This window comes from Pezoporus occidentalis, unplaced genomic scaffold, assembly GCF_034315485.1.
Source record: "Pezoporus occidentalis ecotype Australia unplaced genomic scaffold, CSIRO_AGI_Poc_V1 ctg114, whole genome shotgun sequence".
Lineage (NCBI taxonomy): Eukaryota > Metazoa > Chordata > Aves > Psittaciformes > Psittacidae > Pezoporus > Pezoporus occidentalis.
The window spans coordinates 2,689,674-2,706,884 of record NW_026912929.1 but is presented as its reverse complement, the minus strand read 5'-3'; the positions used below and the strand labels follow the sequence as shown (position 1 = coordinate 2,706,884).

Here is a 17,211-nt window from a genome sequence, read left to right as displayed (position 1 = left end):
GCCCTCACCCTGCTGTGAATGGGATTGAAGAGCAGCTCTCCTATGCAACTTCAGTAGGGTTTGTAGTTAGCTCTGTCATCTATCCACACGTCTCTAGTGTGAGTCTGTGATCATGGGGTGCAATCCTGGTGTCCGTATTACGAACCTTCCTCTATTGCATTGACAGTTAGGTGGAGCACGCCACTAACCTTCCAGGCTGCTCTAATTGCTCAGTTTTTGGTCAGACACAGCTTGTATTAGTATGTGATGGCTAAACTCAGTGCAGTGTTGTCAGAGTGTCATAGGCTCTGCTGGCCAGCAGATCCTCTCTTCACTCCTTCATTCCCCTGCTCTATGCATGAGGAAAGCGAAGCTGAAGCACAACCTTGACATAGGAGTAGGGGTTTTTGGCCAAAACTAACTAGCAAAGCAAAAGCAAACTGCAAGAGCATCCCGGGTTTTATGTGTGTTTGCACTCAGGCATTTTCTGTATCTTCTCAGTCTTTAGACTTCCGCCCTATTTTTTCCCTTACCATCCTTGCCCTTGCTTTGAAATGGGACTTCCCAAATTCACATCCCCACCGCTCACGTATTTCATTCAAGCACTGCTTTCATCCTCTTCCTGCCCTACCCAAGCCCAGCATTTTCACACGGAACAAAGCTTATTTCCCTGGTTAGTTGTGTTTGCTCTCTGTCTGCTGACTGGATGACTAACTCCTTGGTGTTGCAATCCATACAGAGGTGTCTTGTCGCAGACAAAAGTGGTGCTTAGGGTAGCTGTGCTAGTGCAGGCATGCAAATGTGTCTCAATAGGCCCTGGAGCAGAGCCAGTCCCCAGCAGCACCATCCAGGGCCAAGGGTGATGGGGTGAACTTGTCTGAACAAGCAATCCCTTTTCTCCAGAGCTGATGGGTGCTTATGGTGATGCAGAAGGGATGGGTAGTGGGGCTGTCAGCCATGGACTCCAAGCAGGAGCAGTGTGAGAGGCAGCCCAAACCCTGGGCAGTGGTGGGGTGGCTCTTCAGGATGCTGTGTGGAAGCAAGAAGAAATGGTGCCGACTTCTCCCATCTTATCCAACTTTTGTTACAAAGCCTGAAAAGAGCTTTCCCAAGGTGCCACAGATGAGGTGACAGGAAGACACAGATGGAAAAGGACTTCCTAAAGTGAAGTAGGCACAGCGGGAGGTATTTCATTAGCAAGGGAGATGGTGGTAAACATCGCCCTTGTCTTGATGAGAATATATAGGGAGCATGTGTGTTGGCACACTTGGCTTAACATAACTGAAGAGCCTCGTCTAAGATGCAGAGTAATGCATCTGAAGTTGCTTAAATCTAAACTTGTCCCTAGGCGTTTGACATTTCCCTCAGTGAAGACTCATCTTGTACTGTATGTTCATTATAGCTGAATTCTTTTTAAAGATGCTTGTGGTAGAGCATCCCATAAAATAAAATCAATTATGCCTCAGCCTTCTTATCTCTACTAAGTGTACAATGGGGATTGATTGTGCCTCTGAGAAGAAAACGCTATGTTACACTTCTCATCTATGTCTAAATGTATTCCTGGTAGACCAAACCCACTTAGAAACAGCTGTAGCAAGACTAAGATTCTGGGACTGGATGATAGCTGGCACTGTTTTGTCCTATCCTTGATGGTACGGAAAGAGCCTTATTTTGCCTTAATACAGCATCCTGTTTGCAAATGCACTTGAATAAGTGTCTTGGGAAAAGTCCCAAATGTAATACCTGCTCAAATCGTGCTCTTGGTGTGTCAGATTAGCTGCAGATGCAGTGCTCAAGCAGTCTCGTTTAATAGATTTTTATCTTCTGTACTGGTGGATTCAAAGGGATGGAAAAGGATCCGGAGTTCTGGGCCACAGAGTGTGGGAAGAAAAGGAGCCTCTGAGTCACTGGTGATTATTAAGTGACAGCAGAATTGAAATGCCTCGAAAGCCCAACTGTGCACTCATGTAGGCTGCTAATTGTTGATGATGTGCAAAGACAAAAGCCCTGCCTGAAATTCCGAGATTCCTGTTTCCCTAAAGAAAAAAAGGAATAAAATGGCCCTTTTGCTGGCTTCTCAGCTGAGCCATGAGCACACGTGTGATGTAGAGGCCATGGTATTCCCTTGGGCTGCTGGCTGAGATAGGATGGCATCATTGCCCTGGGCCCCAAAAGCATCTTCCTCTGCCTCGGCTGCACTCCGAGTGGAGCCTGGTGCTCGGCCACCTGGCTGATGCTGGAGAGGAAGACTGTTGGATGCAGAACCGCTCCTGCTAGCGCTGAGAGATGCCCTTTTCTTTTCTACGAGAGTGAGGGTCCTCTTCTAGGATGCAAAGCTCCAGGATAAGTTGCTCAATTGAGAGCAGTCTTCTTCATCCTGTGGTTCCCTTATTCACCAGCTCTCTTGCTTGCACGTGGGTTGGTTTTAATTCCCTCCAGGCTGTGCCAGAAAGGTTTCAGGTCAAGGCAGAGGAACATTGGATGTAACTGGAATGAGGCATTTCACCAGATTACAACTCCTCCCCGGAGGACTTCTCAGTCTGTTCACAGCCCTGACGCCATGAGTCCAGGAGGACTGTGTGAATCACTCCTGGGTTGGCACTGGTGGCCTCAGGGACCTGATGGAGAGGAACTGAGTCATGGAGGTGGGATGCAGGGCACTCCTTCACTGCAGCGAGCTGCCCACCAGGCTTCCCCAGCAATAATAGCTAATGCTTGCTTTGGGTTGAGACGCTGCATAACGCAAGCTTTGTGTGGTGAGAACATATGAGTTAGGAGCTTAGAGCTCACTTTAAAGTCAGTAGAACAACCTTACTCCTCCCTGCAGACAGCCCTGATTGATCCTGACTCTCATCTCTGTGGCTTTACATGACTTTCTGCCCCTAAAACTGGTGCTTAGCTCTACAAAAAGACATGTTGGAGCTACAGCCCAGGGCCTGGGGACACCTTGGAGGCATTAGTAAGTCACTGGTTAAAGCTGTGTAAAACTCAACAGGGCTTAGTTTGAGGTGAGAGCTTTGCCCCCAGATGTAAGACTCAGATGTACCTGCCCCTGACTCCTTTGGGCTCACGGTAACTCTGGCTTCTTCCTCGCTTCCTCATCCACTTGGTCACCCCCAAGAAAACACGGTGTTTTCCTAAATTTAGCAGCATAAGTACTGTGGATGTTGTCTCTTCTCCCCCCCTTCCCCACTTTCAAAAGGCATCTTAAAAGCTGCACAGCGATTTAAATGGCAGCTTGATGGGAATCCATAGCAAATGACTCCGCAATTAGTAAATCTCTCCTATTGTGACAGCTCTATTATTAAACTGCCATAAATGCCAGGCTATTAATCTGCTGTCTCCTCAATCCCCATGCTTCCCCTTCCTTGCCTGTCCTTTACACTGCTTGATTCTTTGATTTTTTTTCCCCTTTATTTTCCCTGTCTTCCAGCAAGTGTTTCCAGGGAGGTGGCACTTGCAGGGAGAAAAAGGCTCTGTGGCACTGTCCCTTAGGAGCTTTTAATCCGTAAGGCCTGAATAAATGGTCATTAATCTGTAAGGTCTATGAATGGTCATCTCTCATTTGCTTCGAAACTTCTGCTGCTTCAAAACCAGAGCATGTGAAATTCCCAATTTGCCAAAATCAAAGTTTAGCTCTTAATGAAGCCCCTTTATGCAGGAAGGCGAAGGGGTAGGGAGGGAAGCTGTGACAGCAAGTGGGCAGGATATTGACTTGGGAAAAATCATAGCTGTCCTAATGGCAGGGTGAACTTTGCAGCTGCTCCATCCCATGGTAAAGGTGTGCATCTCGTTTCTTAGCCCATAAATCTGCTCTGTCACCCCAGTGCTCAGGGACATGTGGTGCTGTCGGTAATGTAAAGGGCATGCAGGGCTGCAAACAGCAATGAAAGTAGAGCCTGGAATAGATGCTGCCTCCATTGTGATGGTGTGTCGTGTGTTCTCAGTGCACACTTGTACACACTCATCCCTCCTGAGGGAGCAGATGGACAGGGGCAGAGGGAGCAGGAGCATGTGGAGGAGTGGATGTTGTAGTGTAGTACTGGGGTTACAAGAAGGTCTCACCTGTGAGCATTGAAATTGGCCTGTTGAGGATGCAGTGCTGGCAAGTCTGTCCTGGGGTTTCCACTAAGGAAAGAAATTGTATCTTTACAGTGGAGTGAGGATGATCTTAGCACAGACAGGGGTCTGCTGCTTGGCAAGAAAACACTTGGAAAGGTCCCCACCAGCCTGAAATCTGTGATCTCCTGGCTTACAGCTGCTGCTTGGGATGGTGCTGGTCTCAGTGGAGTCATCTGTTACCCTGCATCTCCCCTGGCACCACGGTACCTGTGCAGGAGGAGCTGATGGTGCAGCCTGGCACAGAATCTGGATGTGTATTTATCAAATGTGTGTGTACAACTGTCCTGTTCTTCTCCTCTGCAATAAGAAGTGTTACTACCCTGTATCACTATACTTTCATCTGCTGCTTGGGGAGAAGAGTGTGTCTTGCAATACTGTCAGGACTAGGGCTTTCTGAGACCTTGGAAATTTAGACCTTTAACAGCTGGAGTGTAAAAAAAGCATCCGCATTGCTCCATGGCAGAGATAACAGCAAAGTGACCCATGAACCCAAAATCTGGGACTTGAAACCTGTTGTGGGCACGAAGAGGCTTTTTCTTCTGCCACAGTGATGAACACACTGGTGTAAGTCAGCTGCACTATGTAAACACCTACATGCTCTTTGCACCCTGTTGCTGTAGAAACTCCCTCAGAGCCTGGGTACCTGCACAGCTGCTCTGCTGCTCTGGGAACATCAGGTGCCTCCGAGCTGGGGCATCTGGTTGAGGTCTGCTGTGGACTTGGCTCATTTGGGGCAGGACTTTTGTCTGCTGCTGCTTTGGGGCTGCTGAGGTATTAAAGAAAATGAAGATCTGCATCCGCTTAGTGCCAGCTTTAGTCCCTTGTGATGAGATGGGCTTCTGCCGAGCATGCTGCCCTCTGTTAACTGTGGGTATTTAGGAGGCTCTCAAATACAGTATTATACTCCTAATTATGCAGAAATCCTCCAATCTGGCCTGTTTCATCTGGAATTATGCTCAACCATCAAATCCTGCCAAATATTATCTTCTTAGAGCAAGGGAGGCTGGTGCAGATTGCCCCCTGCAGAGAGGCAAATCCAGCCAAGAGGCCAAGCTGTGCGGCCCTGGGGGGATGAGCAGAAACAGGGGCTGCTGGTGTGAGTGTGCCCATCTCCCTTTTTAACAGCACAGGGTAGGCGTAGCCACGGCCATCCACCTTCCCAGCCCTTCACCCCACATGATCCCAGTAAACACTTACGTTGTCGGATGTTTCCCAAGTCAGGGGGGTATTTTTGTGCTTGTCCATAGGGACAGTGCTTCCAGAGGAGGCTGGTTGGAGGCTTTCACCAGAGAAGATGGGAGAGGACTGGTGTGATGTCTACGCACGACTTGTGATGTGACGCTGGAACAGGAGAAGCTGTGGCTGCCCTATCCTTGGCAGTGTTGAAGGCCAGGTTGGACAGGGTTTGGAGCAAGCTGCTCTAGTGGAAGAGGGGGGATTAGAACTAGAGGAGCTTTAAGGTCTCTTCCAACCCAAACTAACCTGCGAATCTATGATGATTTGAGCAGAGCGTTTGCACCCTCCTCCTCTGCCACCTTTCTTCTTTGGCTAAATCCCTTTACAGCAGGAATGTGTCATTCTGGAGATAACTAAGGCTATGTGATGCTTTGTATATTTAATAGCACATTTAATGCGGCTGCAATTCAAATCCCAAACATCCTTTGCAATGGTACAAGTATTGCTTAAATACCACCCCAGTCCACTTGAGGCAGATGCTCTTTGTAAAGGAATCTGGTCCTTAATTACGTTGGAAAAATCACAGGCAGTGCAGGTAATTGTTAGTTATGCCTGGGCCACCATCTGCTTGGCATGTGGTTATTGCAGGGGTGCACCTGAAATTGTGCAAGGAAGCTTTAACGCTCCCTTGGTGATCTGTCCCTCAGGTGTTTGTTGGCTCAGAGCACCTGCAGGCTTCAATGCTTTCTGATCCAGACCTATATTCCTGTTGTCCTCCCTAGCCATACATGCCTCGTTTCTCAGCTCTATAGAGAGCAACCCCATAGCTTTCACTCAAATCTCTACATCCATTTAAGCCTTCCGCTGCTTCTTAGCAACGAATTAACAGTTGAGTAAAAGGGTTTTACAGGACGATATATTTTAGAGAATATTCTTAAATTACCATTCCATAAGTCACTGTACAGAATGTTTCTGAGAACCTTTTTCTAGGGAGCTCTCTTAAACCTTTAATGTTAGTTCCTGTTTGCAGTAGGTCTGGTTATTACTATGTGTCAGAGATGTCAGCTAATACGAAGGTGGGAGACAGCAAACGTAGGTTTTTATAGCTCTTAGAGCTTTCAGAAAATAATTTTCTATGCTTTTCCTTTTTCACCTTTAAAAAAAGGGGGCATCCATGCATCTTTTTTTGCCAAGTGTACAGTTTCAAAACTTGGGTTTCTTGGCAATAATTCATCAGTGTTGATTCTGGCCTGGATTCTGTGTGGTCATCTTTGTGGAGTAATAAGGTTTGCAGTCATGGGTCTTTCAGTATTGCTCCCAGTGGCCCTTGCACAGGAATACACTCTTGGAGTAGGAGGTGTAGCTCTGGAGAGTGGACTTGAGCAGCATTTGCCTTGCCTTTGAGTAGCAGGAACAATGTCCAGGAAAGCACAGGAAAATAAGGTACTGAGGGAACAGCTCTGAACATTATGGCAAAAATGGGTAAATCTCATACTTATGATGCCGTATCACACCTGTAACTACTGTGCTTCAGCATGCAAATGGCTGCTGAGGTAGCAGAGAATGTGTACTTGCTGCCTCTTCTCATGTGTAATCAAAAGGTACAAATGAGGAGGTGTCTTTGCCGTAAACTGGGTCACTGGGTTAATAGAGTTTTGAAAATACCCCCTCCTAACCCGTGCCATTAATATCTCAGCATCCGTCTAGATTTTAATGCTGTCATATGCCTGTGATGTGCGTGTCTGTCATCTGCTTGCTCTGAAGGTTTTCTCCCTTAGTAAATACTCTGTGTGATAGAGATCACTGCTGAATGCAATAGGATGCTTTGACTGGCAACAATCCGTCTTCATTTGACCACTAAATATTCCATTTCTCTAGCTAGTGAAAGGCTTGATTTAGGATAGCAGCTCAGTGGCTGTTCCAGACATGGGTTTGAAAAGGTAATATTCAGCTGCACTTTACACAAATTCAGCTAGGTGAGCTTTTCATGTTTCTGTGTCTAGTACCTGTTCCCTGTTCTTTTGTGTCTCCTGCCATGGGTTTGACTGAGACACTCTTGTATGGGTGGTGTTTGCACTGCTTCCTTGCTGGGTTTTAGTGTGTTCCCTTTCATAGTGATTCAGCAGGAAATTTTAGGTTTTAGAGGGAGGAGGATTAGGGGAAGCAGTTAATGAGCTGTATTTGCTGCTCTGTCAAAAGAGATGAATCTTCTCTCGAGTTTACAGATTACTAAAGTTAGGAGCTTTATCTAAGGGATTTGAGATGAACTGTTCTCTAGGACAAGATGTCTTTCTCATTGGCCATCCTAGAGAAAGCCCTGGTGATGCTCTTGTGTTAGACAGCTCATATAGGTGGAAATGGATCCCTTCCCTAGTGCCTTCCTGAAGGGTGCTGGGCTTGTTCTGAACAGCACTGCTGACTTTGTGAAATACAACATTAGCTTTACCTTCCTATTGATTCAAGCACTAAATACTTCCTCCTCCTCCCCATACCTTCTAGGCGCAGGAGCTCTGTTGGCTTTCTGTGCTGCAGTCTAGGCAGGGTGGCTTGGCACGCTGTTGCTCCTAATGGTGCGGCATTTCCCAATCTGATAATGGGAATGCGAAAGAATGCTTTGCTCCTGGGTGTGTTACTCTTTTTGGGCTGGTAGGATCTTGCAAGGCGGTGCCAGATGCCTGGTTTTCTGAGCAGCAGGGCTGCAGATGTCACATTAAGGAGGACTCAGTCCTCCTTGCCCTGCAGCAGCAAGAGCTGAATGGCCATGACCTGATTTTGTTCATTTTCAGATGCACTTCAACACGTTTTTTTCTTCCCCTCCCCTTTCTGAGAATTAGGAGTCACTCTGCCTTTGCTATTATGGATCCCCCTCTCCCTTCTTAAGTGCATCTCTCCCAGAGAGTTCACACGATCAAGCTAACCCCGTTTTGTAACACAAAACCCATCTACTCCAGGTAGTCAAGATTACCAGCTAATTTTACCTGTGGCTTATAAGAGCAATAGGTTATAGTTGCTGTTGTGGTTAGCAAAGCAAAAGCCATTTCTCTCTGCTTACATTGAAGGCAGTTGTTCTCTCCACCGGCTCCTTTAAATCTTCCCCCAGCCTAGATCTTAGCAGCGAGGTCCTGGCCACCCTGAAGTTTGTGGGATCATGCTTTGACTTCCATGGGGTAATGATTTTCCTGCCCATGTTCAAATGACACCAGCTACCAGTTGCGAAAGGAGAATGGTAAATTCATTTGTTAGCTGCTCTCTCTCCTGTGAGATTTACTTCCATCAGGGATTTGTATAGGCTAATGCCATGTCTTTCCTGATGGGGATGTGTGCTGAAGGAGATATATTGTTCCTTTCCTAATAGATAGCTGTAATTTGATTTCACAACAACCACTTTGTGTGAGAGAAAGCAATTCCATTGTGCCACCACACAGCGTTGGGAGCATTTGTGGCCGTAGGGGCATTTGAATTAAAGAGAGTAAAGGCTGCACATCTGCTGCCCCCCACCCCTATTCACAGAACAGTGCTAATCCTAAAGAAAAGAGAGCAATTAGCTTGTAAACCCTTCCTGAACCCACTGGAAGATTAGCCGTTTTCAATTAAAGCATTTCAGCTGGAAAAATAATGGGCTAAAATTTCCAGCTTTTAAAGTATACTATTATTGACCGTGTGGGTTTATTTCTGTCAATTTACATCCTTTGTAATTAGCTACCCTGGGATAATTAGGACTGCCTTGCACCATACCCTGTTTCCCACTCTTTCGCCTTATAATGCAAATGGCAAACTGACTTCGTGGTCCGTCTCCTGGCCTGTTGCAACTAGCCCAAATCCACTGTTGTCGTTTGGACCCACGTTGGGGATGAGCCCTAAGCTGTACTTTTATGGGTTATTGTAACTCATGAGTAAAAGGACAAACCTTTACACACTGCTGTGAACGTGCCGCAACTGTTCCCGGGGAGCCCGGATGGGAGGAGGGAGGCTGATCCCATCTTGCAAGCCTGCAATAACAAGTAATTTGCAGTCCCTTGGGGAGCTGCGCACACCCTAAAGCCGAAATACTTCTGTCTATATCACTGGTATATAGCACTTGGGGCTTACCTGGAGCTGTGTGTGGCTCTGCTTTGGCCCAGCTTGGGAGGTAAAACTTCACATGCTGGAGCAGGAGCCAAGTGGGCAGATGGGAATGCCTCACCCCAAAACACACGGCTGAGCGGCTCCATCCGACGGCATCCGCGTGTTCCAGCGCTTCTAAGAGCTGCATTGCTCCTCAGGGTGTCTGGGTAGAGCCGGGAGCCTTCCTGTGGCAGCAAGGGAGCCTGACCTGGTTTCACCCCGTGCTGAATAGCCATCTCTGCTTGCTTGCTGTGATTGCTCCCCATGTTCCCTGCAGTTACCGCACGAGCGCAGCACTGGCATCACTCAGCATGGGGGAGAGGCTGAGGCTGGAGCCAACAGCCAGCTTGTGGCCTCATCCAGTGCTGGCCACTGCAGTGTCCCCCCCTCGAGTGGGTATCCCTGTCTGCACCATGTGTGCAGCCTTGCATCCCCTGCTACCACAAGTTAATGGGATCAGCTGTGTTTCAGGGGTCTTGTGGCTCTTTGGTCACTATGTGTGACTCTGGAACACAGCTGTGCCCATGCTGCTGGTAGTGGCTGGGCTACATCTAAGCAAAAGAAAGAGAAAGGCTGATCTTTTAAGGACCTGCTTGGCCATATAGGCTGAGGTGCCTGACATGGCAATTAGCCCTCTGGCCACAGCCAAGGACTTCTGAGTGAGGCAAGCTCAGTGAGCTATCTGAATGAAAACCATGCAGAGCTCTGACTCCTGGGTGCAACGTGGGCTTTTTCCGAGTCATGAAAACTATTGGTATTGCTCCTAGTTCTTGGCTGTCTCCCATGCGGATGTTGGCCAGGTCCCACCTAGCTTTGCCTTGTCTCCTCTAGAAGAGTTGCACAGTGTAGATACTGCATGGTAGTGTGTAAGAGTGGATATAAAAGCCATTAAAGCTTTTCTTGTTTGAGGAATACAGCTTGGTGCTCTTGGGATCTCACTGGCTTTATCAAGCTACTGATACTGTCTTTTTGCAGTCAGCACTTTTCCTCCTATTTCTTTGTTGAAATGCATATGAAAATATGCCTTGGAAAATATTTTACATCTGAACTAGTTAATGCAGCACCTTGGAGAGAAGGTGTCTGATGCAGAAGTACAAATGAAGCCTCATTAAGCAGGAATTCAGTGGTTCTACTGAATGCCCCAGCAATTAAATTTCATCTCGATTCATATGCAGGTCAGGAGAGTCTGAAAGGAGAATAGAGGAAACAAAGCACTGTGGCTCTGTACTATGTAAATTAGTGTTAACATGGCATTTCATTTATTGTTAATGCATTGTTACACTGCTACTCATTGAAAAGAAACTCTGTGACAATTGCTAAGACTGATGACCCACTTGCTTATTTTTCCATCTGTGTTGGCAGCATTGCCTCTGAAAAGACCAGTGCCAAGGTAAATCTGTTAAAGGGGGAAGATGCAGAGGTTTTTGTTTCCACAGAGATGACTGGAGTTGGATGCTGACTTAGTGTTAAGACTTGTCCTTCAGGCTGCAGTAAGCTGTAGCGTTGCATCTCTCTTGGAGTCTGATGAAGCATGGCCACATCCCTGCTACTAGGACACTTGCTTCGGACTGGGGGCTTTCAGGATCACGAGGAACAAATCTTCAGTTCCTACTACTGGAAAAACCTGAGCTCTTGTTGAGTGTAATGTAATAAGGGGTTCAGAGATGCTGATGTGTTTTGCAGCCCCATCAATGCATTCACACCTCTGCTCCCACAGGGCATCTCCATGTTGTCATTTGGGCTTGGAGTCTGCTGTTCTATCTTTGGAGGGCTGAAGTGCCAGCTCCTCATTTTCTGTCCTATACAAATGTCCACAGCAGGATATATTTCCTCTCTTGTGTTTTTGATTAACGTGGTCTTATGTGATGGAACTGTTTCATCTAAACTGCCTACCCATAGTGGGGAAGGAGGGTGGATACTGATGGGTGCTAATGCAGACCCATCACTATTTTCATTTTTAGTGATATTCATAAAATATAAAGAAGAAACAGCATTTCTACTGAAGAGGAGAGGCCATGGACTGGTTCTACCAGGGCTGTACTGGTGCTGATATTGAGGTGCCAAGTACAGCTGCCACACATTCAGTATAAAGTGAAGTGGTTTAATGACCTTAAAACTGGGAGCCAGTTCCACCACTGAAGAACTTAGACTCTTATTTTCCCTCCAGCTTTTTATCTGTGAACAACTTGCTATCATTCTGTTGCATTGATCACTAGGAGCTGAGAAGATGGGAGCTCTTAGGCACTTTGGTTTCCCTCAGTTGCGTGGTGCTGCTCTTGGTCTCAGTTTCTGCAGGGTTCCTCCATTCACACGTAGTTCTTTGAGCTGGTTCAGTGCATGTTCAAGATGATTTTACTTGTGTCCCAAAGTTGTTTTATATCTGCTAGCTACATTAATATGAAAAATTTGAGGAAAATAAAGCCAATTAAGAGCATGTCAAATGGGGGTCTATGTTTTGCCCAGAAAAAGTGTTTTTCTGTACAATACAGCCACAAAGATAGAGAAAAATGGGAGAAATAGGCACTATGTAGCTCAAAGTGATGAGCTCTTTTTCAGATGCTGTGTATGCAGCTTCCAGAGCTCTGCTCCTTTTGGACCAGGTCATAAACTCCCACCTTGTCCTGGCATTGGCAGGTGGTTGCCAATGCATCATTAACCTCCTGCTGCATTGCTTATTGCTGTGTCTTGTTAAGCTCATCTCCATTTGCCTTAAAAAAACCCTCGGAAAGCTGAGATTCACTTTTGTTGGGATGACCTCTGCTAACAAGGTCCCTGAACGCACTCTTTTGTATCATTAAAGCTGGCTGGGGAATAAAGGATCTTGTACTTTGCTGCAGCCTATTTGTCTTCCACCATTTCTCTTACCAGCACTGGAGGCCCCAGCCCTGTAGTGTCCTACTCTGATTACCCAGACAAATATACAGTGAGCATTTTATTGTGCTTCGGTGGTGGAGGGAATGGATGGGGGTCCTGGAATTACCTCTAGCAGTGCTCTCCATCTCGGTGCTCTGCGTGTGTGTGTGCAGCAGGGGCTGTAATTGCCTCCTGGATGAGTCAATTTATCTTTCAGTGTTCATTACGTGTAATAAGTTAATGTTTAGGACTGGCTTATGAAATTTGCACTTAAAGGAAAGAATAATCAAGGACTTCTTCCTCTGGCTCCATTATTAAACTGTTTAAATACCCTTTTCTTTAAGGATTCATTTTAAAGTCCATTCCCACTTTCCCATAAAAACGTATCATTAAAACAGTGCTTTATATATATGTGGCGGCATTTGGGGGATGTGTGGGAGAAAAAGGGCATCTGCTTAGATCAGAGATGGGCCCTGCTGCATCCCTCAGGCTGGCATGCAGTTGTCTGGGGTTTCTAAATAAGCACAACTATGTAGAACTGGAGCAGATGAAATGGAGCAAACATGCAGCCAACGGATAGCTGGGTAATCAGCTGTGAAGTCTCTTCCACCATGAGAGTGATGGACTTTCCTCTTGTCCCTCCTCCTCCTCCTCCTTGTCTCCAGCAACCAAAAGTCAATGAAGGAGGGATGTAGGCTCTCCAAGCCTCTTGATTTTGTGCAGAGAGATGGGTTGGAGTTCCCAGTAAGACATATAGAAGTACTGGGTTTGCTGTGCCAGAAACAAGCCTTGCCAGGGTGGATGAGCAGAGAGACATGTCCCCAGCCCTAGGCAGACCCTGATGGGCTAGTATGTATTTTTAAATGGAAGAAATAGGATGGGGAGAAGGAGATGGTGATGTAAAATCTTAATTTAAGGTTTAAATTTAAAAGGAAGCGTCTGCGTCAGTCCCTTCTGCACCTTCCTAGCCCACAACAATTTCTGTTGCTATTAATATGACTTTACATGCGGTTAGAACCTCGGTGTTTCTCTGTGCACTGTAAGTGTGGTTGGGTGTTTTTCCTCACCATTTTCCTGTGGCTGACTGTTCGTTACGTTCATTCAGCTGCCTTCAGAGAGTCTCCTGAGACTTCCTAATGCGGAGTGATGTAAGATCTCCATGTTCTCCCAGGCTCAGAGCATGTTCAGCATAAATGGTCCATTTCGGGATCTTGCTGGAGTGTTTCGGAGTCCTGTGTCTTCTGACAAGGATGCTTTTGGATGTGGTTAAATAAGTAATGGTTTAAATTGCAAGAACAAAAATCCTTCAAGCAGTGGACTAAATCGTTGATATTCTGAAGAGCCCGTGGTCTTCCCTCTGTTGTCTTCCCTGTCTTGTCTGCATAAAAGTGTATCCTGTAAATGTCATCCCAACTAATTAAAGCCGGGTAAGGTCTGCAGCTTCGTTCCCACTGTTCTGGGAGGGTTTGTAAGTTGGCTATAGGGAAAGATCTATGAAGTTCAAAAGCAAGACAGCGTACAAGGAAGGATAAACCAAGCACTCGTACGTGCGTGCTTGTGTGCTTCTCTTTACTTGTAACAAATGAATTTTGCTTAAAGGTCAGCCTGATCCTGAGAAGAGTAAATACCCTTTTCTCCTGACTGGTGGCCTATTGACTGGTAGCACCTCTTTAGTTGAGTGGGTGAAAGCCAAGAGCTTTCAGGATGGGTGTTTCCAGCAGGGACAACCCAGAAGCTGTTCTAGCCATGGACTGTCCTAAGCCCATGCTGTCATTCTGGTCAGTATTTTATAATGAAGGGGGGTCCAAGAAAAAGGGTTTCCTACACTCTCTTTCCCTGTAGGGTGGTAATAGGAGATCAGGATATCCCAAGAAAGCTGAACTGAGTTTTTTTTCCCTTTTTTCCTGTGGAAAGATTTTCTAAACATTCCCCCATCCCCTCATGTGCCCCTTCTTTTTCCAATGGGCACAGTGTGTGGGTAAAAACCAGGTATTCTTAGGTGAGACTTGTGTGTAGTTAACATTGCCAGAACATTTTTGGGGAGCTGCTAGTTCTGAACAGGCAAGCATTAAGCTTATGTCAAGAGGTACAGAAGGAAGTACAGCGTGTTCATGAAAAATCAAAGCTCTACATACCACTCCTTGAGTTTGTTCAAGTTGAGGTTGATGCCGCCCACTCTTTTGACACCTGTATATTTTAATGTCATAACGTATCTTTTGGGCCCCCTAATTTTGTTGGTGTGTATGGTGTGAACCCTATTCCTTCCCCATTAGAAACTCAGGCTGTTCGCTTCAACCGGTTGTAGTATAGTGCCACCTGAAACATGAAGAAAGTGTTGCCTTTATTGCTTTTGGCCAGAAACCATAGGGTAAACATCCTCTCCAGGCTCCTGGTGTGTTGGTCTCTTGCCAGCCAGCTCAGTGAATGCCACAAGGAATTCGGGGTTTGAAATGCCAAGATGCCTTTCATTTCTCTACTGGCAGCAGAGGAATGGGGCAGCTCCATCCAGTTCTCACCCACAAAACCAAGCAGCTTCAACTATGTAGTAGACCTGCCCTCTCATACCCTTTCTTAATGCAACAAGTATTCTGGGAAGAATTCTATGGTGGCATAAACAGGAACAATCGGGTTTAGCTTTTCTTTAAAGCATCATACTGAAGACATCCATTTCGTGGCATCCAAAGCAATGGGCTCTTCCCAAATTAGCAACTTATTGTTGTATTTGTGCTTTTTCCTTTAAGATGAGATTTCTCTGCAGCAAAAGCATTAATAGCTGTGTGAAAAGTTTTCCAATTATAAATTTTGGCTCAATTACTAATTAAGTCTATTGTCAGACTGAGCAAGTTCTTAAAAACAAATTATGGACCAAAATATCTCTTTGTAAGTAGGTTTTTTTACTTAGTAATTTTACTGCTTTTGTATTAGTTGTCTGTGCATGAAACAGCTGAGTTTGAAACAAAATAGAGATGTTGCTGCATTTCAATCCAAGGAAGAGCTCTGGCATTAGAGCAAATCTCAGTTCTCCTCCTCCACACTGATCACACAGAGTTAGGGTCCCTAGGTCTGCAACATTTCCTGCTGGCACATCTGAATGTGTTCAGGCCCCTTTGATTTATCCTGATTTGTTTCCTAAGGAAACAAGACATCACCTTGCAGCTTCTCTGTGAGCTTCCTTCTGAATTTGTAACCTCTTGGCCACTTTCAATCAAATCTAGTAGAAGTTTCAAACATAACTGGACCCTCACACAGAAGGGCTTTTGTGCCTTGAAACATGCTTGTCTTGCTCTCTCTTCACTGTTAGAGGGTATAATCATAGAATTCCAGACTGATTTGTGTTGGAAGGGACCTTAAAGCTCATCCAGTTCAACCCCTGCCACGTGCAGGGACACCTTCCACTAGAGCAGCTTGCTCCAAGCCCCTGTGTCCAACCTGGCCTTGAACACTGCCAGGGATGGGGCAGCCATATAATCCAGGTGATACCAGTTCCCGAGGTAATAGAGCAACTATGGAGAAAACTACTTTTAGGTTGTAAGCTGTGGGCTGGTTGGTACCAACAGAGTTTGTCTTACAGCTTGATCGAAACAGAGACCTGTGTGGTGCTGCAGGTGGAATGCAAGCCCTGTGCACACCCTTGCTGCCTCCCATGCCTGGGACAGTAGCATCACCTGCACGCTCTGCATCTCCAACACAAGTTAATTTGGTTCTCATTTTAATAGCAAAGGAAGCAGACACTAGTTTATTATTATTACAATTTATTTCTGGTCAAAAACCATATCTGCAGGACCAGCAGTTTTGGGCAAGCCATGAAGCATCGTGTCCTGGAGGGCAGGACTCCCCATGACCAGCATTGCCCCAAAGCCTCCCCTTGCTGAAGTCTGTTGCTCATCCAAATCCTAGCACAGGACCTGCCTGTGTTTTGGCAGTGCTGGTTTCTCTGCCCTTCCTAAGAAAGGGTTAACCTGAGCTTACAGAAAACACTGTAGGCAGGACATAAGACTGCAGCTTCATACTCCCTTTACTAGCACTGCGTGTGTGTTTAGGAGGCAGTGTAATGCTTTGACAGCAGCTTGACATTGCCTTGCAAGGTGCTGGAGGCTCTGCAAGCACTTGCCAAGAGGGGGTGGGGGAAGAGGAAAGTGTGTCAGGCAATACTGCAGTCCCAGCCTCTTCTTGCATTCAACCCCGCTGCTGCTGCAACTTGAGGTTTGCTGCCAGCCAACTTCTGCTGCTGGCTCCGAGCACTGCACAGAGGCAGCGGGACCCTTCCTTTATTCCTCCTCCTTATTCAGCTTGATGTTTTTCCCTGCCTGAAGCCCCCATGAGACCCCCGGAAGGTCTCGGGCAGCAAAGGGCCAGCACATCTCAATGGGATGATGTCCGCTCTTGACCGGCGGGGCGCGAGGTGGAATACCGCTGGGAATGAAGCGCACGCTCGACATTTGCTGCATCTGCCGGCGAGTCAGGGTTCAGTGGCTGCGTCCCCTTCAACCAGCTGTTCCCTTTAATCACCGCGCTTCCAACTTTCCCGTTGCCATGCCTGATGGCCAGCCGAGCCGGCAGAACTAGCACGGGATTTTTGGGACCCTATACCCTTCGTTTTCCTATTTCTATCCCGGACTGGCAGATCACACGTTAAACAGCCATGTAAAGACACTTCTTCCTAAAGGATTGCTTCATTTCTGAGTCCTCCCAGCCTGGAGTGCCCAGGACGATTCCTTCCCTGTTTTCCCGAGGAGCAGCGTGTACGCTGCAGCTCCGCTCGGCTGGGGGAGGCAGCCTTGAAAGTGAGCCTGAGCTGGCCGGGGAGTGATTCCAGTGCAGGCAGGGAGAGGGAAAGGAGCGGCTGGTGCAATTAACTGAATGATTTGATAGATAACAGCAGACATGCTTTGTGGACTGAAAAAGGATTTGCAGTCAGACTTTGGTGAGTGAGCCTGTCTGTATTCCCCCCCTCCCTCCTCCAGTAGTTTACTTTTG

General features: G+C 46.7%; 1 protein-coding gene across 6 annotated transcripts in view; it reads left to right on the top strand.

Annotated features, from left to right (window-relative positions):
- The window catches only part of GRIP2 (glutamate receptor interacting protein 2), a 240,834-nt gene that overhangs the window by 145,795 nt on the left and 77,828 nt on the right, over positions 1–17,211 (top strand). The window contains exon 1 of one of the 6 annotated variants that reach the window (XM_062636989.1): positions 16,394–17,158. The exons of the other annotated variants lie outside the window; for them this stretch is intronic. Coding sequence (XP_062492973.1) covers positions 17,119–17,158 — 40 coding nt within the window. The 5' untranslated portion in view covers positions 16,394–17,118. Of the gene's footprint in view, positions 1–16,393; positions 17,159–17,211 lie in introns of those variants that run through there. 6 annotated transcript variants of the gene reach the window in all.